This window comes from Penicillium odoratum (assembly GCF_028828045.1).
Source record: "Penicillium odoratum strain IBT 22623 chromosome Unknown utg000008l_segment0_segment0, whole genome shotgun sequence".
In the NCBI taxonomy this organism is placed as follows: Eukaryota; Fungi; Ascomycota; class Eurotiomycetes; order Eurotiales; family Aspergillaceae; genus Penicillium; species Penicillium odoratum.
The window spans coordinates 1,866,896-1,889,652 of NW_026643150.1; the positions used below are offsets into that span (position 1 = coordinate 1,866,896).

General features: G+C 46.6%; 6 protein-coding genes across 6 annotated transcripts; 4 read left to right on the forward strand and 2 right to left on the reverse strand.

The window, feature by feature from the left end:
- Positions 1-2,211: 2,211 nt before the first annotated feature.
- On the forward strand, positions 2,212-4,013 carry N7520_010909 (cytochrome P450; the record flags this gene model as incomplete). The annotated part of the gene is made up of 6 exons (XM_057144842.1): positions 2,212-2,229; positions 2,292-2,466; positions 2,534-2,889; positions 2,974-3,576; positions 3,633-3,767; positions 3,831-4,013. The coding sequence occupies 6 exons, from the start codon at positions 2,212-2,214 to the stop codon at positions 4,011-4,013; spliced, it is 1,470 nt and encodes a 489-aa protein (XP_056990596.1).
- Positions 4,014-5,060: 1,047 nt separating this feature from the next.
- On the reverse strand, positions 5,061-6,413 carry N7520_010910 (uncharacterized protein; the record flags this gene model as incomplete). The annotated part of the gene is made up of 1 exon (XM_057144843.1): positions 5,061-6,413. One exon carries the CDS (start codon positions 6,411-6,413, stop codon positions 5,061-5,063), a length of 1,353 nt encoding a protein of 450 aa, XP_056990597.1.
- A 1,955-nt stretch (positions 6,414-8,368) lies between these two features.
- N7520_010911 (uncharacterized protein) lies at positions 8,369-11,666 on the forward strand (the record flags this gene model as incomplete). The annotated part of the gene is made up of 4 exons (XM_057144844.1): positions 8,369-8,647; positions 8,716-8,983; positions 9,035-11,208; positions 11,277-11,666. The coding sequence occupies 4 exons, from the start codon at positions 8,369-8,371 to the stop codon at positions 11,664-11,666; spliced, it is 3,111 nt and encodes a 1,036-aa protein (XP_056990598.1).
- A 1,191-nt stretch (positions 11,667-12,857) lies between these two features.
- N7520_010912 (alpha/beta fold hydrolase) lies at positions 12,858-13,808 on the forward strand (the record flags this gene model as incomplete). Its single annotated transcript, XM_057144845.1, has 1 exon — positions 12,858-13,808. The coding sequence occupies one exon, from the start codon at positions 12,858-12,860 to the stop codon at positions 13,806-13,808; it is 951 nt and encodes a 316-aa protein (XP_056990599.1).
- A 1,219-nt stretch (positions 13,809-15,027) lies between these two features.
- Positions 15,028-16,952, forward strand: N7520_010913 (fungal specific transcription factor domain-containing protein; the record flags this gene model as incomplete). The annotated part of the gene is made up of 2 exons (XM_057144846.1): positions 15,028-15,087; positions 15,186-16,952. The coding sequence occupies 2 exons, from the start codon at positions 15,028-15,030 to the stop codon at positions 16,950-16,952; spliced, it is 1,827 nt and encodes a 608-aa protein (XP_056990600.1).
- Positions 16,953-17,736: 784 nt separating this feature from the next.
- N7520_010914 (uncharacterized protein) lies at positions 17,737-22,556 on the reverse strand (the record flags this gene model as incomplete). Its single annotated transcript, XM_057144847.1, has 12 exons — positions 17,737-17,835; positions 17,907-18,346; positions 18,403-18,562; positions 18,602-18,820; positions 18,872-19,179; positions 19,233-19,556; positions 19,622-19,896; positions 19,963-21,623; positions 21,685-21,929; positions 21,983-22,145; positions 22,202-22,246; positions 22,299-22,556. The coding sequence occupies 12 exons, from the start codon at positions 22,554-22,556 to the stop codon at positions 17,737-17,739; spliced, it is 4,197 nt and encodes a 1,398-aa protein (XP_056990601.1).
- Between the last annotated feature and the right edge of the window lie 201 nt (positions 22,557-22,757).

The following is a 22,757-nucleotide window of genomic DNA, read 5'->3' on the forward strand; positions in this document are numbered from 1 at the left end:
TTTCAGCAATAATCAAGCTGGCTGCAAGCATATGACAAGAAATCTTGATACGATATGCAAAGGACGGAATCCCAGAATAAGTTTGTCATCGTTCTACGTATTCTATTGCCGTATCTATACGACCGGTTTACCCATAGCCTTTCACCCCAAACCAATTCTAGTTGTAATAGCTAGCAATGTAAATATAGCGCAATCCAAGTGGATTCTAATAGAATTTCTTGGGCAGCTGATACTGTTAAAAAAAAGTTAAACATTGCAGTTACGTCCCCTAGAACAACGCGCCTCCACCCCCACCCCCACTCCGACTCCGACCCCTCCTTCGGAAGGACAGAAAGTATTTTCTGATAAAAAACATTACAGGCCGGTATCTCATGCCTTCTCCCGGGCCCTCCGCCCTCATCCGCCCTGTGTCACATAGAAAAAGTTGACATGTCCTAATTGGGTTGTATAATACTGCTCATTTATTCTATTAGTATATAATGTTTTATGTTCGTCGGCCCTAAAATGTTCCGGAAGCCGTACCCCTGAGGGTACGCAAAAGACCCTCCCGACCCGTGGGTGGAGGAATAGCTCACAAAAGTGCGGGCTTGCGGGCAGTAATGAGGTCTATTTACGATGTTTCCTAAGATATGCTTGGAATTTCTCGTGACGCAGAGAGTTTTTTTGACCCATTAGAAGAATTGGGTATTTTCTGGAACAATCGAACTTAGAAAATGCTCGAAAAGTCAAATATCAATTGACAGTATTCTTGAGAAATATGTAGGGATCGCCATTCGTTCCTTGAATGGTTCACGTCGATTGTTCATTGACAAGTATAGCCCCAGCGGCTACTGCGACTCATAATTTTTCTCTGGCATATCTTCTGGCTTCTAGGAAAGCCGCTTCCTCTTGGCTAGCGGAAGTGTTGGAGATGACGATGTAGGATAGACCATTCGCTTGTTTTTCTTGGATGGCCGGGGGCAACGCCGCGTAAAAGAAGGGTTTCCATATCGTGAAAAAGCGCGCAGAGGATCTTGGGCTTCATCTCATTGCGTCAACTGTAAAAGTAGCGCCCGTATGTTTCAGAGACCCTTCTTGATCCGGCAGTTGACACTTTTTCCCAATTAATCAACACAAAGCCATTTATCGATTATTATTACGCGTTGACGCACATCGTTACCCTTCACACCCCAGCCCATATTGTGGCCTAGTACACTGGTTGAAACCTTAGTCGTCCCCATATTGTTCAGTTCCGCTTTTGTGAAAATCGAAATAATACTCCTTTTTTTCGATGATTTCATAGTGGCTATGTCTCCGGTTAAGAGGACGTGGGATATGGCTGACTACAAGTGACTCAAAGTTCCCATCCAACCATTTTCAGGGCTGATTCTGGCAACAAAAGATCAGCAGCCAAGATAAGAGATATTATGAGCGTTTCAGTCGTACAAACGTTTTCATCTTCCCCGGCAGCCCCCCTTACATTTACATTTCTGCTGCCCCTGCACAGCAGTGCAGTCAACCACAGACATCGGGTGAACGGCGGCGGTTGCGATAATCTCCTCGTATTCACGTCGTAGCAGCTACGAAGTCATAGAGTCTACCTGTACATAAATCGTTATTTGCAATTGTTGTAGCCTTTACACCACTTTCATTTCCGAGGGGTGAGGGTGACTGAAGTCATCCATCCATCCCTCTACTACATCTCGAGTATCGATCATTTCATAAGTTGCTGCTCTAAAGTGACCTTTCTTTATTTTGATTGACTGCAACATTATTTGGTCTATGACCCAACAGGACTGGGTACATTGGACAACCCACCTTGAAGCCCGCCCCGTCGGGAGGCCCCTTTCTCCGCTTTCTGCACTATTATACCCCGCCGGATCCCCACATAGGCCCCCATATTCCATTGGTGGCTTGAATCCCATTCGGGTATGGCTTTACGTGACTCTTCGCAACCTAGATCAATATGAGACGAGGTGGAGTATTCCTGAGCACGAGATCCATTTCGGCAGTATAAGTTGACTATTCTACGTTTATCCTGATTGTACTCTTTCAATCGGTATTTCATCGGCCCCCCACCACAAGTGATACACCTTTTGCTGTTCCAACCCATATTGCCCCCAGTCTTTCCTAACTCGATATCACTCTTTGATTTAAGCTTGTCTTTTCTGATCCATGTAACTCCCTGATCAAATCACCTTGTCACTCTTCACTGCTGAGCTTACAGACAAAATGGATCTTTTCACGACAGTAAGTGGGTTTGAACAACCCTCCGATGGGTGGCAGGCAACTCATATGCAAAATTCTCACAGGTTGCCTTCGTCGGTGCATTTATGTATTTGATTAAGATACTTAAAAAGGCTTACATTTCACCCACGAGTTCTATTCCTGGGCCATTCCTAGCTCGATTCACCAAACTCTGGGAATTAAATGAAGCTGTCAAGGGAAGTTTTGAGAAAAAGAACTTGGCTCTACACAGGAAATACGGTATGGCATATTGTGGCGCGTTCCTATCTATTATTGAGCATGACTAAGAGAAAGTTTCTCCCATCAGGACGAATTGTGCGGATTGCACCCAGTACATTCAGTATTAACGACCCAGCCGCTGTGAAAGAGATATACTCCGCTGGTACTAAGTTTGTTAAATCCGATTTCTATCACGCGTTTGGTAGCCCAGATCCCGAGCAAGGGGATTTATTTTCGGAAAGAGACTCTAAGCGGCATTCTCTGAAACGAAGAAAAGTGGCGTCTCTCTACTCTATGACCACTTTAATCTCCTACGAGAAGTTTGTCGACCGTTGTAATCAGGAGCTGTGCAGCAAATTTGAAGAATTCTCCGATGATGGAAGAGCGTTTGAGCTTCCGGCATGGATGCAATTCTACGCATTCGATGTCATCGGTGAGATCACGGTGAGTTGCTGTTCTGCATTCGAATATTCTTGATAATTTTTGTCTAAACTTGGCATGTTCCCACCATGAGTTAACCTCACAAAGACAGGAGAGCCATTTGGTTTTATGCGCCAGGGTTACGACTTTAATGGAATCCTGGACGCTATCGACCAGAGCATGATTTACGGCTCCCGCATTGGAATTTTCCCAGAGCTTCACGGCCTACTTGCGGGTATAATGAGGGCAGCAAACCAAAGAATTCCTTTTGATACCATTGCAGACTATATTCGGCATCATATAGGCCGTCGCAATACCCAGGGAAATTTCGATGCGGCAGCGCAACAAGATTTCCTGACCAAGCTTCTCTCTTTACAAGAGGCCCAAAAGATCGATGCTTTGGATACCTTCACAACCATGGGTGCCAATATTGCTGCCGGGTCCGATACCACAGCAATTTCGTTAACCACTGTGATATATGCTTTGATTAAGAACCCTTCAGCAGCTCAGAAACTGCGCGAAGAAGTTGACTTTTTCGAAGCTGAAGGCAAACTATCTGATCCGGTGACCTTTAAGCAAGCACAAAATATGCCATACTTGCAGGCTTGCATCAAAGAGGCGTTGCGGATCCACCCAGCAACAGGCCGACCGTTGGTTAGAAAAGTTCCTGTGGAAGGAGCAACCTTGGCTGGCCAATTCTTCCCGGGTGGAGTAAGACATGCACCTCAATATGATGACATGGATGTTCTTTTAACAAATCAAACTAGTCGTCGGTTGGTGCCAATCCATGGGTAATTCATTTCAATGAAGAAATATTCGGACCCGATGCAATGCTGTTCCGACCAGAAAGATGGCTACACAACAAAGAGAAACTGTCGCTGATGGAACAAAACTTCCTCTCAGTAAGTTATATTCACCCATCAACTCAGCAAGCTCGGAGGTTCCTGATTGACCGTCTGCAACAGTTTGGATGGGGTGCTCGGTCGTGCATAGGTAAAAACATCAGCTTATTGGAAATTTCAAAGCTTATCCCACAGCTCTACCGAAGATTTGACTTCATTTCGGCCGAGCCGGGGGCTGAGTGGGAAACATCAACACATTGGTTTGTGAAGCAAAAGTTCATATGCCTGGTAAAACCCAGAACATAATCTAAATGAATATAAGAAGTACATGGCAGATGTCGGACAAATTTGCCTCCTTGTTCATTGATTCATATTTGAGTTCTTATTGAATCCCTCGGCAGTTCCACCAATAATTGCTCGCATGAGGGATATCAACAAGAGTGGTTGAACTTCAAGTCTTTCATGTGCTATGAAACGGCCAGGACACATCCTCTGTCAGAAAAAACTAGCGGTAACTTATCACTAGCGACTGATAGATAATGTTTCTTCTCTTGTTCCACGCAATCCTGCGCGAAGCTGCGCCGTACGTTTTATGACCACTGGGGGTCAGCGTATGAGATTCAGGGGTATTTCAACCCACCCTCGATCGCACATCTGGATCACAAATACATAAATGAATCAATATACTTTCATTAACGAGCAGGAACAGTTTTCGCTTAATTGTGTAAGCAGTACCGAGCTAGAGACAAACAAAAATCTTGGCGGTATTGCGATTAATCAATCCCAGTTCCGGCTGTATCCTAATGAAGGAAGGGGCAACACAAGAAAAAGTCCATTGGAGGAATCCTGTGACAGGATGAGCAAAGTGCTGCCGACCTTGATGCTTGAGAAGTATTCTAATAGCTTTCTTCAGGAAATATTGGGAAAGAAGCTTCCAAGTCTCGTCACTGTCTCACATTTAGCCTTTCTGTCCTCGTTGGAAGCGCAAGCAGCAGCTTTGCAGCAGCAAACCAGACTTCCTCCACGTAATCCGACGGTGGTAACAACGTGCATAGACAGGTATGATGTTCAAATAGGCATACAAAGGTTCATTTTTGATAAAATTGGCGTTTTGGTGGTTATAAATATGTTAAATAATATGTGTGGGTGGATGGCCAACCCGACTGTGTAGCCCACCCGACCGAATACTACTACTAGTACCGTATGTATGTATGTACAATATCTAGAATTAAAATTAATGGTGTGGGTCGACGCAGGACTTCTGAAATCGAACTCCGTATTCGTATCTGTTTTCCCCAATCCATATACCAATTATCTTCCTTCAAAGAGTACCATGATCAGTTGTTTGCTAAGTTAAGTGTACAGTGGACCAGGGCTTAATATCTCATGGTATCCGTCTTTTGTGAAGTCAAAGTGGATTGCCAAGTCATCACATTGCATCTTCAACGGTGCGAATGCCTGTTTGACAAACTGTGGGATTTTGAGGGCGGGATAAGTCAGGACAGAGTAGTCCCGCTCCATAACAACAGGCTGAATTTCGATTCTTTTGAGATTCGGGAATCGCTTCTGTCGTTGCCGTAGCATAAGTTGCATATTTTTCATTATCAGGTCGAATTCCTCATCACGATACCCAGCAAGCTGGAGATGTTCTAGACTAGGTGGGAGAACCTCTAGCAAAGACACAGTCGGGTGATCATTCTGACCAAATTGTAAAAGCGTACGCAATGGCATCCGAAGTTCACGCAGCTGCTGGAATTCAACTAGAGATCCAAAACCTGTGTAGTCCTTTCCATCATCTGAGTCCCATTCATCGTCTCCTTCGATCTCTCCATTATTATTCAACCTAAGTACCCGAAGACTATGTCTCTGGGTAAATAGAGCGGTGTAAAATTCCGAAGGGCGAAAGTTGAAATACAATTCACCCCAGATAGCCTTGTTATCGTGCTGGTATTCAAGGAATTCCAAATTGGCACATGATTTGATGTAGTCAATCATCCCATTACTACCATTGCAATGTTGAAAATCCAGTTTCGTAATCGCAGATGTTCCAGGTGCAGGCTTGGAATAATTCACATCATGGTCATCCAAAGCTTCACACATCGAATTTACGGAGAACGATCGTATAGATGGAAAATGCAGCACCGGCAAACATTCTTTGGCCAAGTAAGCAGTTTTGTTATCTTCACATTCAGCATGGACAGTCTGCAAACCCTGCAATACGGGTTTGGTATCAAATGGCGCTTCCCGGGCGGCTGCTCGAGCTAGCATAGGAAAGAAATAATCTGAGTAGCCTGGGTATTGGATCTTTAGGGTTCTGACCGCTTCCAATGATGGCATGAGTAATGCGAGCCACGCGTCAGATTCTCCCTTGAGTAGGTCCTTTTCCCAACTCGTGCGATGCTCTGAAGAAGGGCTTGCTTGGTCCAGGATATCCTTGAATGGGCCCAAATTGTATTCGACACTGTCGTTACAGCACCATCCCCATTCGAGATCTAGATTTTGGATAGAGGGACCGATTTTGGGGTTTCGTTGAATTGAACACACAAGGTCATAGACTTGATCGTTTTCAACACTAATGCGCTCGTAAGCCTTGTGAAGAAGTGCCGTGTACCATTGACGACACACTAATAGAAGTCGAAGACGATCTTTTGTGTCGTAGATATGGTCAAGTATGAGAAAAAGAACGTCATCATAAAGAACAACCATGCTGATTGAAAGGTTGCATGTTTCAGCAACTCAGGGCCAAATTGCAGTGCAGAGAAAAGAAGAAAAAGAGAGAGAGAGAGAGAGAGAGAGAGAGAGATATGAACAGACTGCTCCGGACTGGAATCGTTTCAAGCGCGAAGCAAAATCAAGAACGATAGCCAAGGACGGAATGGTTGACTGGCAGGAAGGTCGGAAAACTAAACTTAAGGAAGGCCCAGAAGGTCGAAGTTTGTTTTTCACCAGGCTCCCATCAGGCTGCCATCACTAGCGTCGGTTAGTCGCGAATAGTGGATCCGGACCATTGGCAAAGGATTTACAACTAGAATCTGAGGACCTGCAAAATTGACGAGGATTGCCGCATGTGAGAAGCAGTTCAGGTATGGACACACCTTAAAAAGTATATCATTCTGGCCTAGTCTTGATTTCCTAACAGAACAATAATTATCACTAGCAATAGTGGCGCATTGATAACGCGTACGATTGCAACAAGTTTCTTGTAAAGTATCTTAAGATCACGTTCGAACTACGGTCGCTGCTTTTTTGGTTAAATTTTTGGTAAGAACGCGCTCGGCAGGGACAGAAGATAGTTGTAAACCGGGGTCGCGGGTTCGAATCCCGATGGCACCATAACCTCCTCCCCTTCGGACCATAACAAAGTCACCTTTGAAGGTGCTTCGGTTGCCCTGGTAGCCGCCTGGCCTACTGTGCTCGTGGGCGTTTTCGCTCGCTTGAAATTCACTTGTGGAACGAATCACCACGACACAAACAAACAGAATCAGCGCGGCCCGGCACGCTTTTGAGTCTGGTTTTGAAAGGACATAGTCGCGTTCCTTATGTGGGTCCCTTTACTTGCTCAAATGTTTCATCGTATTTTGGTATTTCCACCGCTTTCCGGCGGTCACCATCCAGTTATACACTGGTGGGTCCAAGCCACAGGGGGCCACAGTAAGCAATTTGTTGGCATTCTCAAGAAAACAAGCCTCGGCTTGCCGTGCCTTTAGTTAAAACAGCGGGTGGCGCGCAGTACCCACGAAACTCCGTTATCTTGCAATATCAAGGTCGATCCAAGGATTTTTAAGAACGTAGAAATGGAAACTTTGTGGAGTCCACATCAGTACAACGTCAAGATCTGAAAGTTAACATTGAATTACTCAGGCTGTGGAAGTCATGCATGTATTTCAATATTGTTCACGGATATATGACATCACGGATATATGGCAAGGTTAGATGACGATCCCTGATTACAGCGCACTTTAATTAGGGGGTTGCACAGAGCACGGACTCAGCTAGCAATCTGACCCTAGTAGAAGGGGATCGGACAGATTTAGCCGGCGATCCGTAAGTCATCATTTTCTCGCGGCATTCTACCATAAATGGCTAGAGCCTGCAATGATATGCATGATTATTCAGAAAGAATGTAATATATCTAATTGCAATGTGGATGCCTATACCCACTTGGATGACGCAGGTTGGACGACCACTTACGGATGACGGGTACGGCCCGTAGCACCGTGGCGTTCTAGGAAAGAAAAAAAAAGTATCCGTGAATGACAAATTTAGTTGCAGTAGTATTCATCATCCCATAGGCTATCAAGTTGATAGACACGGGCTAGATGCAGCGAGTGCAGACAAACAAACAAGCAAAAGTTTCCCAGTCGGGCAAGTGGGTCTCGGGTGGAACCGGTGGGTCCCGAAAGCCAAGTTTCAGTGATGAACAATTAGTTATGGATGACACTGTTGATCGCTACTACCTTATCTCATTGCAGTATAATATCAAATACATCAGCCGGCATACCGAGATCGGGACGGAACTCGGCAGTAGAAGGAGCATCATTCTTCGACGTAACTTGCTCCAGCATGAGTATATAATACATAATGTTCGCCTCTAGAACAAGACATTCCCAGCTCACAGTTTTTTTCTTTAATAGCATTTGATACATCACTATACCCCAAAAATGATTGCTCACAACAAAAGAATTCTCTCGACCACCGTCGACAAAATCGCCGTGAAGAACCCCGAAAATCGCTTCGCGGTCATTCCACGAGGACCAGACCTGACCGATGGATTTCAGGATTTGTCCTTCAAGGACCTCGCACGGGCAGTCAACTACTTGAGTTGGTGGATTGATTCCACTATTGGTCCAGCCAAATCCCCTGAGACATTGGCATACATGGGAAGCAATGATATGCGCTATTTCATGTTCATGCTTGCCTGTCAGAAGACTGGATATAAGGCAAGCTACCCAATTCGTTGTAACCGTAACCTGGAGGAGGCATTTGACTAACCCTTGTCTTGTAATAGGCATTTCTTCCCTCCACCCGAAACTCGGACGAAGCCCATCTTCATCTGTTGAAAGCGACAAATTGCAAGCGATTTTTCTTCAGCAAAGAGCGACATGCGCGGATCATGGAAATCAAAAACCTCGCTTCAGACTTGGAGACCCTCGAGATCCCGACCATGACAACTATTTTTAGCAGTGAAGACGGTTTGCGCCATTATCCTTACGAGAAGTCTTATGCCGGTGCAGAGACAGAAACATTTTGCACAATTCACAGCTCCGGAACAACTGGTAAGTCAACCATGGGATCAATGTGGATCTATGCTAAGAGCCTACTTTCAGGAATGCCAAAACCAGTTCATCTCACCAACGGCTTCTTCATGACTATGGATTCCATCTCTCAGCTCGACTGGCCTGCTGGTCGTGAGCCAACGCCATTCTTCCATATGAGCTCGCAAGACGTTATATTGGCGACGACGCCTTTCTTCCACCTAATGGGAATCATCCCTCTTATTTTCGCCGTCTGGTTTGACGTTTCTGCCCTTGTTGGGCCTGATAAGCCACTTTCGGTGGATTACATGGTCGAGCTTCTTCGACGCGCCCGCCCCACAGCTGCAATCTGTCCACCGTCGGTTCTGGAAGACCTTAGTTCTTCCGACGAAGCTCTCGCTTGTTTGGATGAAGTTGACTCTATCTACTATGGAGGCGCACCACTGGCTTTGGAAGTTGGAGAGAAGCTCCGAAATCACACTCGGGTCAAATCTTTGCTCGGAACAAGTGAAATCGGGTTCATCCCGTCTATCGTTCCAGCGGATAGCGCTGATTGGAATTACTTCGAGTGGAACGCTTCATATGGTATCGACATGCAGGATATTGGTGATGGTCAGATGCACGAGATGGTCATTCCTCGACAGCCGAATTCTCTTGAATTTCAAGGAATCTTCCACACTTACCCCGATATCAATGAGTACCGAACCAATGATCTCTATACTCGGCACCCCACGAATCCAAACCTTTGGAAGTTCTACGGTCGCAAGGATGATGTTATCGTCCTAAGCAACGGAGAAAAATTCAACCCCGTCGGAATGGAGGAAATCATCGAATGTCATCCATTGGTCAGCAGAGCACTGGTTATCGGACAGTCTCGATTCCAAGCTGGTCTATTAGTAGAACCACACAGGAGCGCCCAAGATATGGATTCCAAGCTTTTCATCGAGGAGATATGGCCAACCGTTCAATCAGCCAATCAAACCATCGCTGCCCATGGACGAGTCATGAAGACGAAAATCGCTGTTGCCTCGAAAGCAAAGCCTTTCCAGAGGACTCCCAAAGGCTCAACCAAGCGCCGAGCTGTCCTTCAAGACTACGAGGAGGAAATAGATGCCCTCTATAACGCAGGTCTGACTGATGAGGACCAGGCTTTACCGGAGATTTTAGATCAGAACAGCGTTACCGAATGGATTCGCGATACCATCATTCAGGCTCTAGAAAAGCCAGATATTTCAGACGCTGAGGATTTCTACAGCTCTGGTCTGGATTCTTTGATGACTATCCAGGTCGCCCGAATCATAAACAAGGGTATTCAGACGCGACAGCCTAATGTGGAAGGTGCTATCACTGCTCAAACTCTCTACAGCAACCCGACAGTGAGCCAACTATCACAGGTCGTCATGGCAACTTTGGAAGGAAAAGCCCAAGGCACTGTTTCCCGAGAGGAGAAGATCCAAGAATTGCTCGAAAAGTATACAGCGGATCTTCCAGCGAAGAAAAGAAATGACTGCCGGGATGAACTGAGCTCGCCTACTACCATCATTCTGACTGGGTCAACTGGCTCTTTGGGAAATTATCTCCTCCACTCTCTCCTCAGCCTTGATTCGGTCTCCAAGGTCTACTGTCTCAATCGTTCGGAGGCAGAAACCCGCCAGAAATCTGGTCTCGAAGAGAAGGGCTTAAATTTGAACCCAAAGGCCTGGGAAAAGGTTGAATTTCTCAAGGTTTCGTTTGGAGAGCCCCAATTCGGTCTAGATGAGAGCAAGTACCAAGAGCTTCTTGAAACAGTCGACACTATTATCCACAACGCTTGGATGGTGAATTTCAACCACTCCGTCGATTCCTTTGAAGCCCCTCATATTCAAGGCGTGCGTCACTTGGTGGAATTCAGCTTGAAAAGTCGGTACAACGCCCACATCCATTTTGTCTCCTCTGTGAGTACGGTGGGAGGATGGTCACCAGAAATGGGTCCTAAGATCCCCGAAGTCCCTATGGAAGATCTTTCGGTTGTTCTCGAACAAGGATATGGCGAGTCCAAGCATGTTGCAGAGCGCATCTGTTGGGAAGCATCCCGCCGAAGTGGAGTGCCAACAACGGTGTATCGCGTGGGCCAGATTGCTGGACCGACCTCGGCCAGTGGACAGTGGAATCCACACGAATGGTTTCCAACGATTATTGCGACCTCGAAGGCAATGGGTAAAATTCCAGACAGACTAGGCGCGATGCCTATTGATTGGGTCCCAGTGGTATGTTTTGGCCCAGTATATAAAGACAGCCGAATAAAAATCGAAGTACTAACTCTCATTGTTCCCAGGACACTCTCGCATCTATTATGGTCGAGATCGCGCATACGCGTCACAGAACCCAAGCCAAGAACCCCTCGGCTGTCTTCCATCTTACAAGCCCTGAAGCAGCCGAATGGTCATCCCTGATCCCAGCCGTCCAAGAAGTGTATCCGGTTGAAGTGGTTGGATATGGCGAGTGGGTTGCCGAGCTTGAGAGCATTTCGAATCCAACCCGAGAGGAAATCGCTGAGAAGCCTGCTCTTAAGTTGCTGGACTTCTATCGCGCTCTTCAACATGGTGGTGCGATGTCCATTATGATGGATGTGAGCAAGGCGAAGGAAGCAAGTACCACAATGAGCTCATTGGGTCCAGTCTCTGCTTCTCTGATGCGAAACTGGCTGCAGCAGTGGAAGTTCTAGGGGGTCAGGTCTTCGGGAACATCACTGCATATTGAAAACTATCCTTTTGTTCGATAGGGTTATAGATTGTACACAATAAATAGAAATTAATTCACCCACTTTCTCTCGAATCTACATGCGATGAATTGACCAGTCATGTGAAGTTCGGGGGATTCCGGTGCCTAGTTGTTCAATTCCCGTTCGTTGGTTGTTTATGTCTCTCATGGTTTTCTGTTGATGGTTCGAATATTATCTCACGAGTGCATTGCCAAGCTTCCAATAATGTCCATGACGAGATATACGTAGCTAGGTAGTTATATTTATTTCCATACGTACATGCAAGTCCAATGACCCCAAGCAGGATGTTTTTGTCTCCTAGCAAATCGTAAACCCTGCCTCTCATAGAACCTACAAGCAGACAAATTACCCTCAGCAGTGCGTAGCCAAAAAACCCCATTGTCCTTCGGCAGCCTTTCCTTCGCCAGAGCTAGAAGTACAGCCCCGAGACCTAGCCCCTGTGCCCCAGGATGGACAAAAAGCTGATTTAGTGCCTTTTCTTCTTTGTTGATTGCCAGGAACCCCAGAACCATATTCTCATGAAACTCGTTTTCAGTCCGAGTTGAGATTTTGATTTCAGCCTGAATGGCTACAGTAATCTCGTAGATGTCTGATTGTGATAGCATCCGCTCTAGTCGCTCCCGACAGCCTGTCAGGGTGTTGAGAGGTGTCAACGGGATATTGACTTCAGGTGGAAGACTCTTCCATGATTCAAAGAATGTTTCAGCTGTTGCAGAAAGATGAAGTGGAGATAGCGCAGTAAGATTGAATTTTGGTATTATTTTATTTTCTCTTGATAAGACTTAGATGTGGGGTGGTTGGCTTTTAGATAGAATAGTAAGCCGTAATGACAGTTCCGGCACTTAGCAGAACATACTTGCCGGAACGCCCCGTGGCCTTAAGAGATCACCCCTCAGACTTCAGGCTGTAGCCGAAGCCACGGTAATCCTCATGACGTTAGTTTATTATTGTGTTAAGAACTTATTGGGAACTAGCATCTAATGAGTCATTGTAAGAAATTATTATTATCCCGTAGAGTTTTCTACGGAGGGGCGGGTTTAGAAAGCGGGGGCTGGGGCTTCTTTCACTTCACCGTTATTCAACAACTCGACGTCAATCATTGCTTGCTCAACTTGAATCCATATCCAGTTCACAATGCAACCAATTTCTAAAATTGACTGGGACAAAGGTGATAAGGATGGACTTGTCTCCGTCGGTTCCCATAACCTCTATCTGTCCGTTTCGGGGCCAGATCGCAAGCCTGGAAAGCCTATCGTCGTTCTCATGCAAGGCCTTGGCAGCACGATCGATGAGTGGGTTGTAGTGCGAAAGCTTGTGGTTCCAATTGCTCGTTGGTTGAATTACGATCGTTCAGGGATGGGTAGGAGTGAAGGTCCCAACCAGACACCACCAAGCATATCTGCAGCATCAGTCGCAGCAGAGCTTGATACCCTGTTAAGGAACGCCGGTATTGAGCCTCCGTTCATCATTGTCGCTCACTCATGGGGAGGCTACACTTCTCGCGAGTTTTTGGAACTCAGGCCTAATGATGTCGTGGGCATGGTGTTCGTGGATTGCAATACTGAACGTTTCTTTGATAGTGGTGCGTGGGGTTGGGACGTCTTCAGTCCAGTCCTCGGTGACCAAGATTTTTTTGAAACCACCGGTCTTGCAACGTCCCATGTCCTATCCGAGGAGGAGTGGAAAGCTGTCAAAGACGAGCAGGCTGATCCCCGACATCAAGCCACCGAGGCTGCTGAGTTGCAGGCGGTGCCGAATGACAGACGGGCATTGGCCCACAAGAATCAACTCGAAAAGCTACTTCTCAAGGATTATCCGGTCAGTGTCATCATTGCGGATACACCTAAAGATTTCCAGAAGATGTATGACTTTGGAGTGGCCGCAGGAAATGGAACAGAACAAGAACGAGCTCTGTTTCGAAAATGTCTCGATAGATGGCGCGAGATGAATGAGGACTGGCAAAGAGAGCTTTTGAGGCTTTCTCGTCTCAGCAGATTTGTTCGTCTGCATTGCAGTCACAATGTGCAGCTTTTACAACCACAGAGCATAGTTCAAGAGATACAGTGGACCATGGATAGCTGCTAATAACTCTCAATCTGCCAATTCTGAGTCACTGGTGAAAATGGTCGAGGAGTGGGAGGCATGGGCACCCGCAGTAGGAGGACAACTGAGAGAGAGCCAAGAATTAGTGGCACGACTGGACGATTATGAAGATTAGAAAGATGCTACGCGTCAGCCTATTCAGACAGAATGAGAAAGATCAATTCATTCTTTTAAGCCGCTTTGTTTCGAACCAGGGTAAGTCACAACTCAAGTAGCTATCAAATAGTCAAGTGCAATGACGATGAATATGGCAGACAATGTAATCTGCATATACACCGATTAATGTCTGGCGAATCTTGGCTTTCCCTTTCTGTTTTAGTGCTCACTCCTTGCCGCTTTGTGCTAACTGAGTAAAATTGAGCACGCTCGTGAGTATGACATAAGCAGCAAACTCGCTGATCCCACTCACGGCGCATGACCTGAGCAAAAAGCGCGGGAGCAGCTAAGTCAGCAGCACACCTCAATAAAATACTACCACGCTAGCCCCCTATTTCTCATCTACGCTTTTACAGACAAATTATCCACCCACCGCCCACCTATTATCGACCATGGCCCCCCCCCCCAACAACCGATCTCACCGCCCACCGACAGGATATTGAGACTCTCTGTCAAAGCGGTATCAACCATGAGGGTTTACTAGAAACCCTCTCCACCTGTGAGCTGAACGATCTTTGAATTTCTACCAATTTTCCTCATATATGTAAGCGTTGTGACCTAGTGAACCCTATCGGACACCGTACTACCCAGCGGCACAACGCTAGCCAGTCGGCGGTGGGAGCTGAGTACCTACGGAAATACGTTAGTAAGAAAGGTCCCGCCGCTCTTGTGGTCGTCCCACAATATCCGTCCCACATCCGCTCCAGGCCAAACCGGCAGATTTATTGGCTCGCCAAAAACTAAACTCTTGCGTGAAATGCCGTCCTACGGAAACTCGGAATTATCTCAACTTAACGACAATTTAGTTGGAAATCTTACAAGTTCACAAAGTAGACAATATCCATTCCATTAGAAGCCCCCTTCAAAAGAATCTCCCCAATGTACCATCCGTTATGATAAGCTTCTGCCATATCCTAAACACGTTTTGAGCCCTTTGAGTCTCAGCATATTTGGATGATTGTAGCATCCCCCGGTCTGGAATACGTGCCATTAATAAATACCGACACCACGCGCGTAGCTGATATAATTCATTAAGGCTTCCGGGATGTCATCTTCGGGCGCTACAAGGATCTACAAAGCCTGTGACCAGTATCGCGGGAAGAAGGTGCGTGATCATATGATGAAACTTCCAGTTAATCAAAACTAACCGAACTCCTTTTGTCTATTTCGGACTTGTGAAAGCTAACATGTAGCTTTCAGCAGAAATCTGATACATTTCGTCCCAAGTGCTCATGTCAGGTGTCTGGGCATGTCTGCACCTATTATCGCTCAGAAAAACAGCGAGGCTTACCTGAGGGCTATTCAAGGAGACTCGAGGGCATACTAGCCATTGCAATAAGCAAGCTGGACAACTTCGAAGATCAGATACTGTCAATTCTGGGGGTGAAGCAGGAGTCGCTAGCACAACTAAAGCGGCATGAATGTTCAAGTTCCATGAGCGCCTCTGCGCAACAGCCGTGGAAATACAGTCGCCTTTACAGTGTCTTGCGTAACCCAGAACTCGCAAATATGAGCATGCTCTGCTGTCCCAGTGAAGTTTCATCCATGACTGAGCCGAGCGGGTTCCCCACCGACGTCGACTGCTATGTTAGCAACTCCCCCAGTCTTGCTGAGCCACCCAAAGATTCTACTGTCAGAATCACTTCGCCTGCCATGGACTTCCGTCCGTTTGATGACGAACCTATACCATTACCTACAGCAGAAGGAGGATCGCGGTCTTCTTGTCTACCTCCTGCGACGATTCAAATCCTCGATCGGTACTTTGCTCGCACCCATCCATGGTTTCCCATCTTAGACAAGCAGACAATGATACGTTCCTGTCATCTCTACACCGCCATGTCATACCCAGATGCAGTGTGGAATTCCGGCAGTGCTGACTATGCGGCTCTGTGTGCTCTGATTAGTTATTCTACATGTCAACACAGCACCTTGATCAGTGAAAAATCTAGGACGCCACCTTCAGAAACGAAAAAGTTTTATCTTATGGCACGGGCTCTGATACCTTTGGAGATGAAGAATTGTCAGCTAGGCCACATTCAAGCCTTGCTGCTTCTTGCTTTGATCAACATAAATTTTCAGCAGTGGGCAGCTGCGAAGTTGCTTAGTGTTAAATCCTTAGATTTGGCTTTCTTTTTGGGCTTGGACAAGACTGCCAAGACCACAAAGTTTGAAGAGGGGCAATTGAGCAAGGATGTCTTGTTGGGCTGTCATATAATCGACTCTTTCCTCGCGTTTGGTCTCTCCCAACCCACTCATGGAAAAAGGAAAGCATATCAGACGATCATGCTCAGTGAGGACACAGCTGAAGAGTGGGTTTTATGGTCAGATGTTCTTCCAGCTTGTCTTGAAAGGCAGGGAAAACAAATATCCACGGATGGCCCACTTCATGTCCCAAGCTGTTTCAATAACCTCTTTGAACTGAGCACTATGATGAATCAGATCACGCAGGCAATCTTGTTAGAAGTGAAAGATATCCCTCGTGCGACAGAATTGATCTCAGAGCTTGGGAAATGGAACAACACTCTACCCTTGGGATGTCAGGTTATGGGTCCCGAGAGTATATATCCTGAGCGGCATTCGAGCTTACTTCCTCATCAAACATTTATGACACTAGCGTACATCGCCACACTGCTACCGTTATATCTGCATGTCGCAGCCGATGAGGTTACTCAAGCTCAAGTACCACAGCCATCGTGGGAAAGTGCGAAAAAGCTGCTTTACCGTGCACTACTTATTGTTCGAACCCACCGGAATGATTTCAGCTCTTTTGGCATCCCCCCCATTTTTGTGCTGTGCCTTCAGAGCATTGTCCGACATGCGGCTAGTATGCGGGACATCTCGGCAGAAGATTTTCCGTTTGATCAATGGGCCAAAGCGCTTTTTCAACATTTACATGGATTATGTCCCGCTTTGCCGATATTTCAGTCTTTAGTGAGGGCTATCAAGTGCTCTTTTCCCGCCAGCAATTAATCTAAGAGCTTGAGAGGACGTCAACGGCGTTTCCAGAAAGGAAATATTTGGCCTAGCGCTTCATCGTTTGCGAAAATTTTAAGCAGGGTTCTGAAAATGTCTAGATGTGTTGATCGAGACTGGGTGATGTATGGAACTTGTGAAATACTCGTTTTGTTGATAGGCTTATACGATTCGGACCGCTAAAAGCATATATGGGATTTTCCGTACTATGCTTTATGCTTGTAATTGTAAGATGAACCAATTAATGCCCATTTATAGCGAAGAATGACTACCTAGGACTGAAATCATGGTAGGGACAGTGAAATGAAAACAATACATTGTTGCTGTCATTTGCAGGAAATTGAATAAATAAAATACTCACTATTGGTAGTTATACATGAGACTTGCAAGGATCCAGCATTCAGCGCAATCAGACGCTAAAATGCAGACCTAGATAGGTCTGATATCAATCTTAATGGTTTAGCGGATGGAAAAACGATCAATTGAGCAATCTTGCGTCCACTTAAGGTATATTCTAGGTCTTTTTGATATATGGATAAATGATCACATTGGTTGAAGAGACAATCTAGGGTAAGAAATGACAAGCAGAGTTCTAAAATACAAATGTATGAAAGTTGTAATATATTAAATACCAGATAGGGTGAGAGAGAGGAAAACGGAGCAAATGACAATCAAGGAGGAAAGGTGCGAAAAGCAAAAAGAGAGGTTCAAGGGAAGGAAATTTTTGTATAGGCTCAGCGCACAGCTGTGGCCATGCTCGAATGAACGTTGCGTTAACCTTCTATTCAGAGCGAGCAGTTTTGGTCTTCTTGCTGCGAAGTTTCATCATGAGGAAAACACAAATATAGGTGGTAATGCAAAAGAGTGCGGTAATTCCGGTCTATTGAAAAATGATTTGTTTAGTTGACCAGCCTCGAACAAGAAAGACAAGGCTGAATGAGGGGTACTCACATCTCTCCAGGAATAGTATTTGGCTTTCAAATTGAATTGTGGTGCGTACTGCGACCCGACCGCGTACTCACAGTATTCGCACGAGGTTTTGGATGCGCCGTCGCGCACATATCCTCCTGCAGTGTCAATGAAATTTTGCATATAAGACTGGCAGGTCTCATTGCTCGGGAGGCTGATATTTACCCACTCATTTTCGGCGCATTTCACAGGGGTATCCCAGAGGACCTCCCCAAGCAAACCGCCGATGAGATAGGTGAAGGGATCAAGATAGTACATCCAGTAACGCCAGAAAACATTGATCGAATCGTAAGGAACAACGACTCCACAGAAACCAATAAGTCCTGCTCCAAGTACGAGCGGGTTCACAAGTGAGGCGGAATATTCGTTTGGCGCATACGCAGCAATGGCTTGACCGATTGGAGTGTACAGGAATTCGTAGACTAAACACATTATGGTCAGAAGACTGCTGTCACTTCACAGAAACTTGGTAACTCACGAATCATCTGGAAGAACATATGTCCAGAGATAGAAGGCAAGCTCGGGAAGCCCACAGTGAAGTACCAGCAGAGGAAATAGAGTGTGCCGCAGATGACAAGGTACGGCATTTCCGAGATAGCTTGAGCACCGATGAATGCGATCCAGTGGTATGTTTTCGACTGTAATACAGTTAGCACCTCATGCCCCTATCATGATACGTTTCCACCTGCCTTCTTCTCACGAGTCTCGAAAATATCACGATTCTGCAGGAAGTATGGTTGCAGTTGATTGATGACGCCAGGAGCAACAAAAACAAAGTTGAAGATTGCAAAAAGACGAAGCTGAAGGTCGAGTATCGACAGGCCGATCTTCCAAAAAGTAAAACCACTGAAAAGGGCGGCGAAAACATGTAGGGCGATTTTGTTCCAAATATAATCCTATGCTTCTTAGTGACCCATATAAGTGTTCTTCGATCCTGGGGGACATACCGGGCTTCTCCAAAGTTTAACCATCTGTCTTTCAAGGACCAACTGGAGCTGATACGTTTTGGATGTTGCATAGTCAGTAAGATCCGTTTCTTCCGTCGCATCTGCCGCTGCCTTGGCTTTGAGGTCTTCCAAAGTTTGGAGCGCAGTCCGACATTCGTCCGACGACTCCCAAATTTGGTTCCAATCCACTGCAGGATCAAGTCTGCCTTGCACGACATCGACAATATGCTCTGCCGGGTTCGCATTTTCTGGGCAAGGTGCTCCGTTCCGTGCAAAATAGTCCAAGATGATATCAGAGCCCGTTCCCGCTAGTCAATTTGTTAGCCGGAATACCATATTTTGCAAGAAGGGAACCATTTACTCTCGCCAAAGTACGTCATTTTCCCCCCCTTTGCGAGCAACAAAAGATAGTCAAAAGCATCGAAAAGAGAGGCCGAAGGCTGATGAATAGTGCACTGCCGAATTTTCATAAGCGTGAGGCTCATCAGGAAGCTCAAGTCAATACTCACCAAAACAGCCTGTCCTGCATCAGCAAGTTTCCGCATAAAGCGGACAATATTGAATGCAGATTGTCCGTCAAGACCTGATGTCGGCTCGTCCAACAGAAGCAAGGAAGGCTTGGCAACCAATTCAACACCAAGTGTGACTCTCTTTCGCTGCTCAATGCTCAATCCGGCACCCGGGACTATTCAGGTGTCAGAATTTTGATCACGTAAGGCTGTGGATATTGAATGCGGGATGACTCCTTACCTCCTATCAGAGCATCACTAATGTCACCAAGCTCAAGCAGATCAATAATTTTGTCCACATAGTCAATTTTCTCTTGCCTAGGTGTCTCGGCATTTTGACGCAGTAGGGCTGAGAATATAAGGGCTTCTTTCACGGTAGCTGACGGCTCATGAATATCAAGCTGCTCGCAGTAGCCGGTAGTACGCTGAAAACTGATATTTTGAGGCTTTCCATCCACGAGAATTGAGCCCGTGATCTCTCCAGAGTCTTTGCGCTGAGCAAGAACATCTAGAAGGCTGCGTGTGAGTTAGCATTTGACAAACCAGGGTGAATAACAGAATTGCGAGAACAAGGTTGCTTACGTCGTTTTTCCTGCACCCGAGCACCCCATAAGCGCCACCAGACTCCCGGGCTTGACATAGCCAAAGACTTGGTTCAGTAACTGGAGCTTCGAGCCGTGGTAGTTGACATAGTAGTCTAGATGATCCCAAGTAAAAATGGCCTGTTTTGGCAGGTCATGGTCCGGCTCTGACTTTCCTTGGGCTGCGGGGGTGGTAGCAAGGTCTTCCTCATCATGATTTGCGCCGTGGCAACCACGCTTGAAGACAAGATACGAAGATGTTCCCTGGCTGCGGAGACGTTCAAAGCCAAAAGCTGTGAGGAACGCAAAGAAGATCCACATTCCAACAACCACACCGAATCCTCTCCAAACGTGGTGGATAGAGTAGTGGTATTCCGCATGAATGTAGTTTGCTCCACTGATCGTATCTCCAGAGGCACCGGCAATGGTGCAACCACGGTACTCCTCACCGCTAGGATATCCAGATCCGTAAGGCACATATTGAGGAGCGACGCAGTCCATTGTCAATCCTCCAAACTCGTTGCCCATTACACTCTCGAATGCGTAAGATGCCGGGTTGATCCAAAAGATCCATCGGAACCAGACATGCATCTTCTGGAAAGGGATCAGATAGCCCGTGTAAATCATCATGATGGTTGTCAGAAATCCCGAGACTTTGGAGGCGTTGCCGAATTTAGTGCAATTGGCTCCAATAGCGCGGAAAAAGGAAAGGAAGCAGAGCGTGGAAGCGTTGACAACAATCCAGAAAGTAAAAAACTTTCCGGCGTTTGCCTGAAAGCCACACATCCAGTAGTATACGATCGTAAACACGGTTACCTGGAAGAAGACGACAGGAATATCCGTGATCACACTGGCAATACAGTATGCAGTAGGCCGATAAAATGCAAATCGTTTCTGTCGACCAAGAATAGGCCGTCCCATGAAAGACGACGTGGTTTCTGAGAGAGATTGCATACAGAAATACATCAGAGGAAAGAAGAGGGCGCCGGGTCGAAGGAAGGTAGAAGAGCTGGTATCAGAAAGATTGTAGAAAAGACTTCCAGACACGAGTGCTTGAATAAGAGCCGAGGCGACTTTCACCCCGAGCGAAATACGGTCACCCCAGATAATCTGGCTCTGTCGAATAGTGCACGCGATGATTTGGTTCCAGAGCGACGCAGTATAAGGGTTTCTGACATTTACGTCGCCGCCCTTAATTTCATGAGCGACGTGAGATTTGAAAGATCGAGTCTCATCCTCCAGTTCCTGTGGTAGTATGACCCCCTCGACCATCGCCTTGTATATGTTACTGGCTTTGTACTGAGCCGAGAATTCTGCAGCGTTCTTGGGAATTTTCTCCTCAAAGCCAGCTTTTATAGTGCGCTCCGTGGGGACAGTGACAGAGGTGAGAAAGTCGGCGATGTTGGCTCCACGACCACAGACAAATCCCATTTCCTCGAAATATTGACGCGCCTGTCGGCGTGGACCATAGTAGATGACATGTCCGCTAGCAAGCACCAGCACTTGGTCAAATTGATCGTAAATGGCGTTACCTGCCTGGTAGAAAGTGGCAATCATTGTCTTTCGCTGTTCATCGGCAAAGCGGCGAAGATTCTTGGCGAAATCGAGGGCGGAGCTGGCGTCAAGACCACGGGTTGATTGATCCCAGCATTGTACAGGACTCTGAGATAATTGTCAATGTTCGGGTTTCTACTGAAGCTAATTCACGTGTATGAGTACTTACTTGACCCGCCATGACTTCAGCAAGGGAGACACGCTTTCGCTCTCCACCAGACACACCGCGGACAAACTCATTACCCACAAGCGTCTTCTTGGTATGGAGGATACCCAATGATCCCAAAATCTCGTCTCGGACTCGCTCGACATATTCCTCCCGGGTCGTGCCTTCCTCTCTTTGTGCGGGCGTCTTATTGCGGAGGGCGAACTTGATGGTTTGATCCACCGTCAAAGTGGGAAAATGGACGTCATCTATACGACTAATTAGCCTTCACCGATTTCAAAGGTATGATTTGTTATCAAACCTTCGTTGTTGAACATAAACTGCTGCCGGAACTTGAGGGCCTCCTTGTGGTCCATACTTCCAAAGTGGACCGATCCATCCACCTTGTCAAACCCGTCCCTGTCGTTGGCCAGCATTTTAAGCAGCGATGTACAACCCGCACCGGGACGCCCGAGGACCAGCAGCTAATACCCGTTAGCAGCAAGCCCTTGCCCTTGTAGTGGACTAAAATACAACATACCATTTCTCCCGGTCGCACCTGACCGGTCATGTCATGAAGAATTGTCTGTATTCAGTCAGTATCGGTAGAGGTCAACGGCATTCCGAGGTCAACTAACACTTTCTCGACTTTTTCGAAAGCTCTGTATCCAATTCCTGGGATCAACGTCCGACCAGAGGGTATCGCCTTGGACTGCCTCGGAGGCGGGAACATGCACCGACAGTTGCTGCCATGTCACTGTCACCTGCTTGCAGTCCGCCGGTGAGGACCGGGGATGCCACTTCTCTTTGACAGGCTCATCGGCCAAATGAGGTGTGATTGATTGGGTCTGACTAGAGTCATCATCATCGACTGCACTGGTAGTGTTTTCGGACATGTCTGCACCAAACAAGGTCAAGTAAGAAGTAAGACTATTGAGGGCAGAAAGGCGAAGGTTGCAGTTCGTGGACTGGGCTGTTCTTTATAATGCTGCCATCCCTTTTCGTGAAGCTAATCTTTAGGCCCGATTAAATGTAGATCTTATTCCGGATAGCTGGTCGAGCCGTATAGCCACTCAAACCGTATACCCGCCGACCCG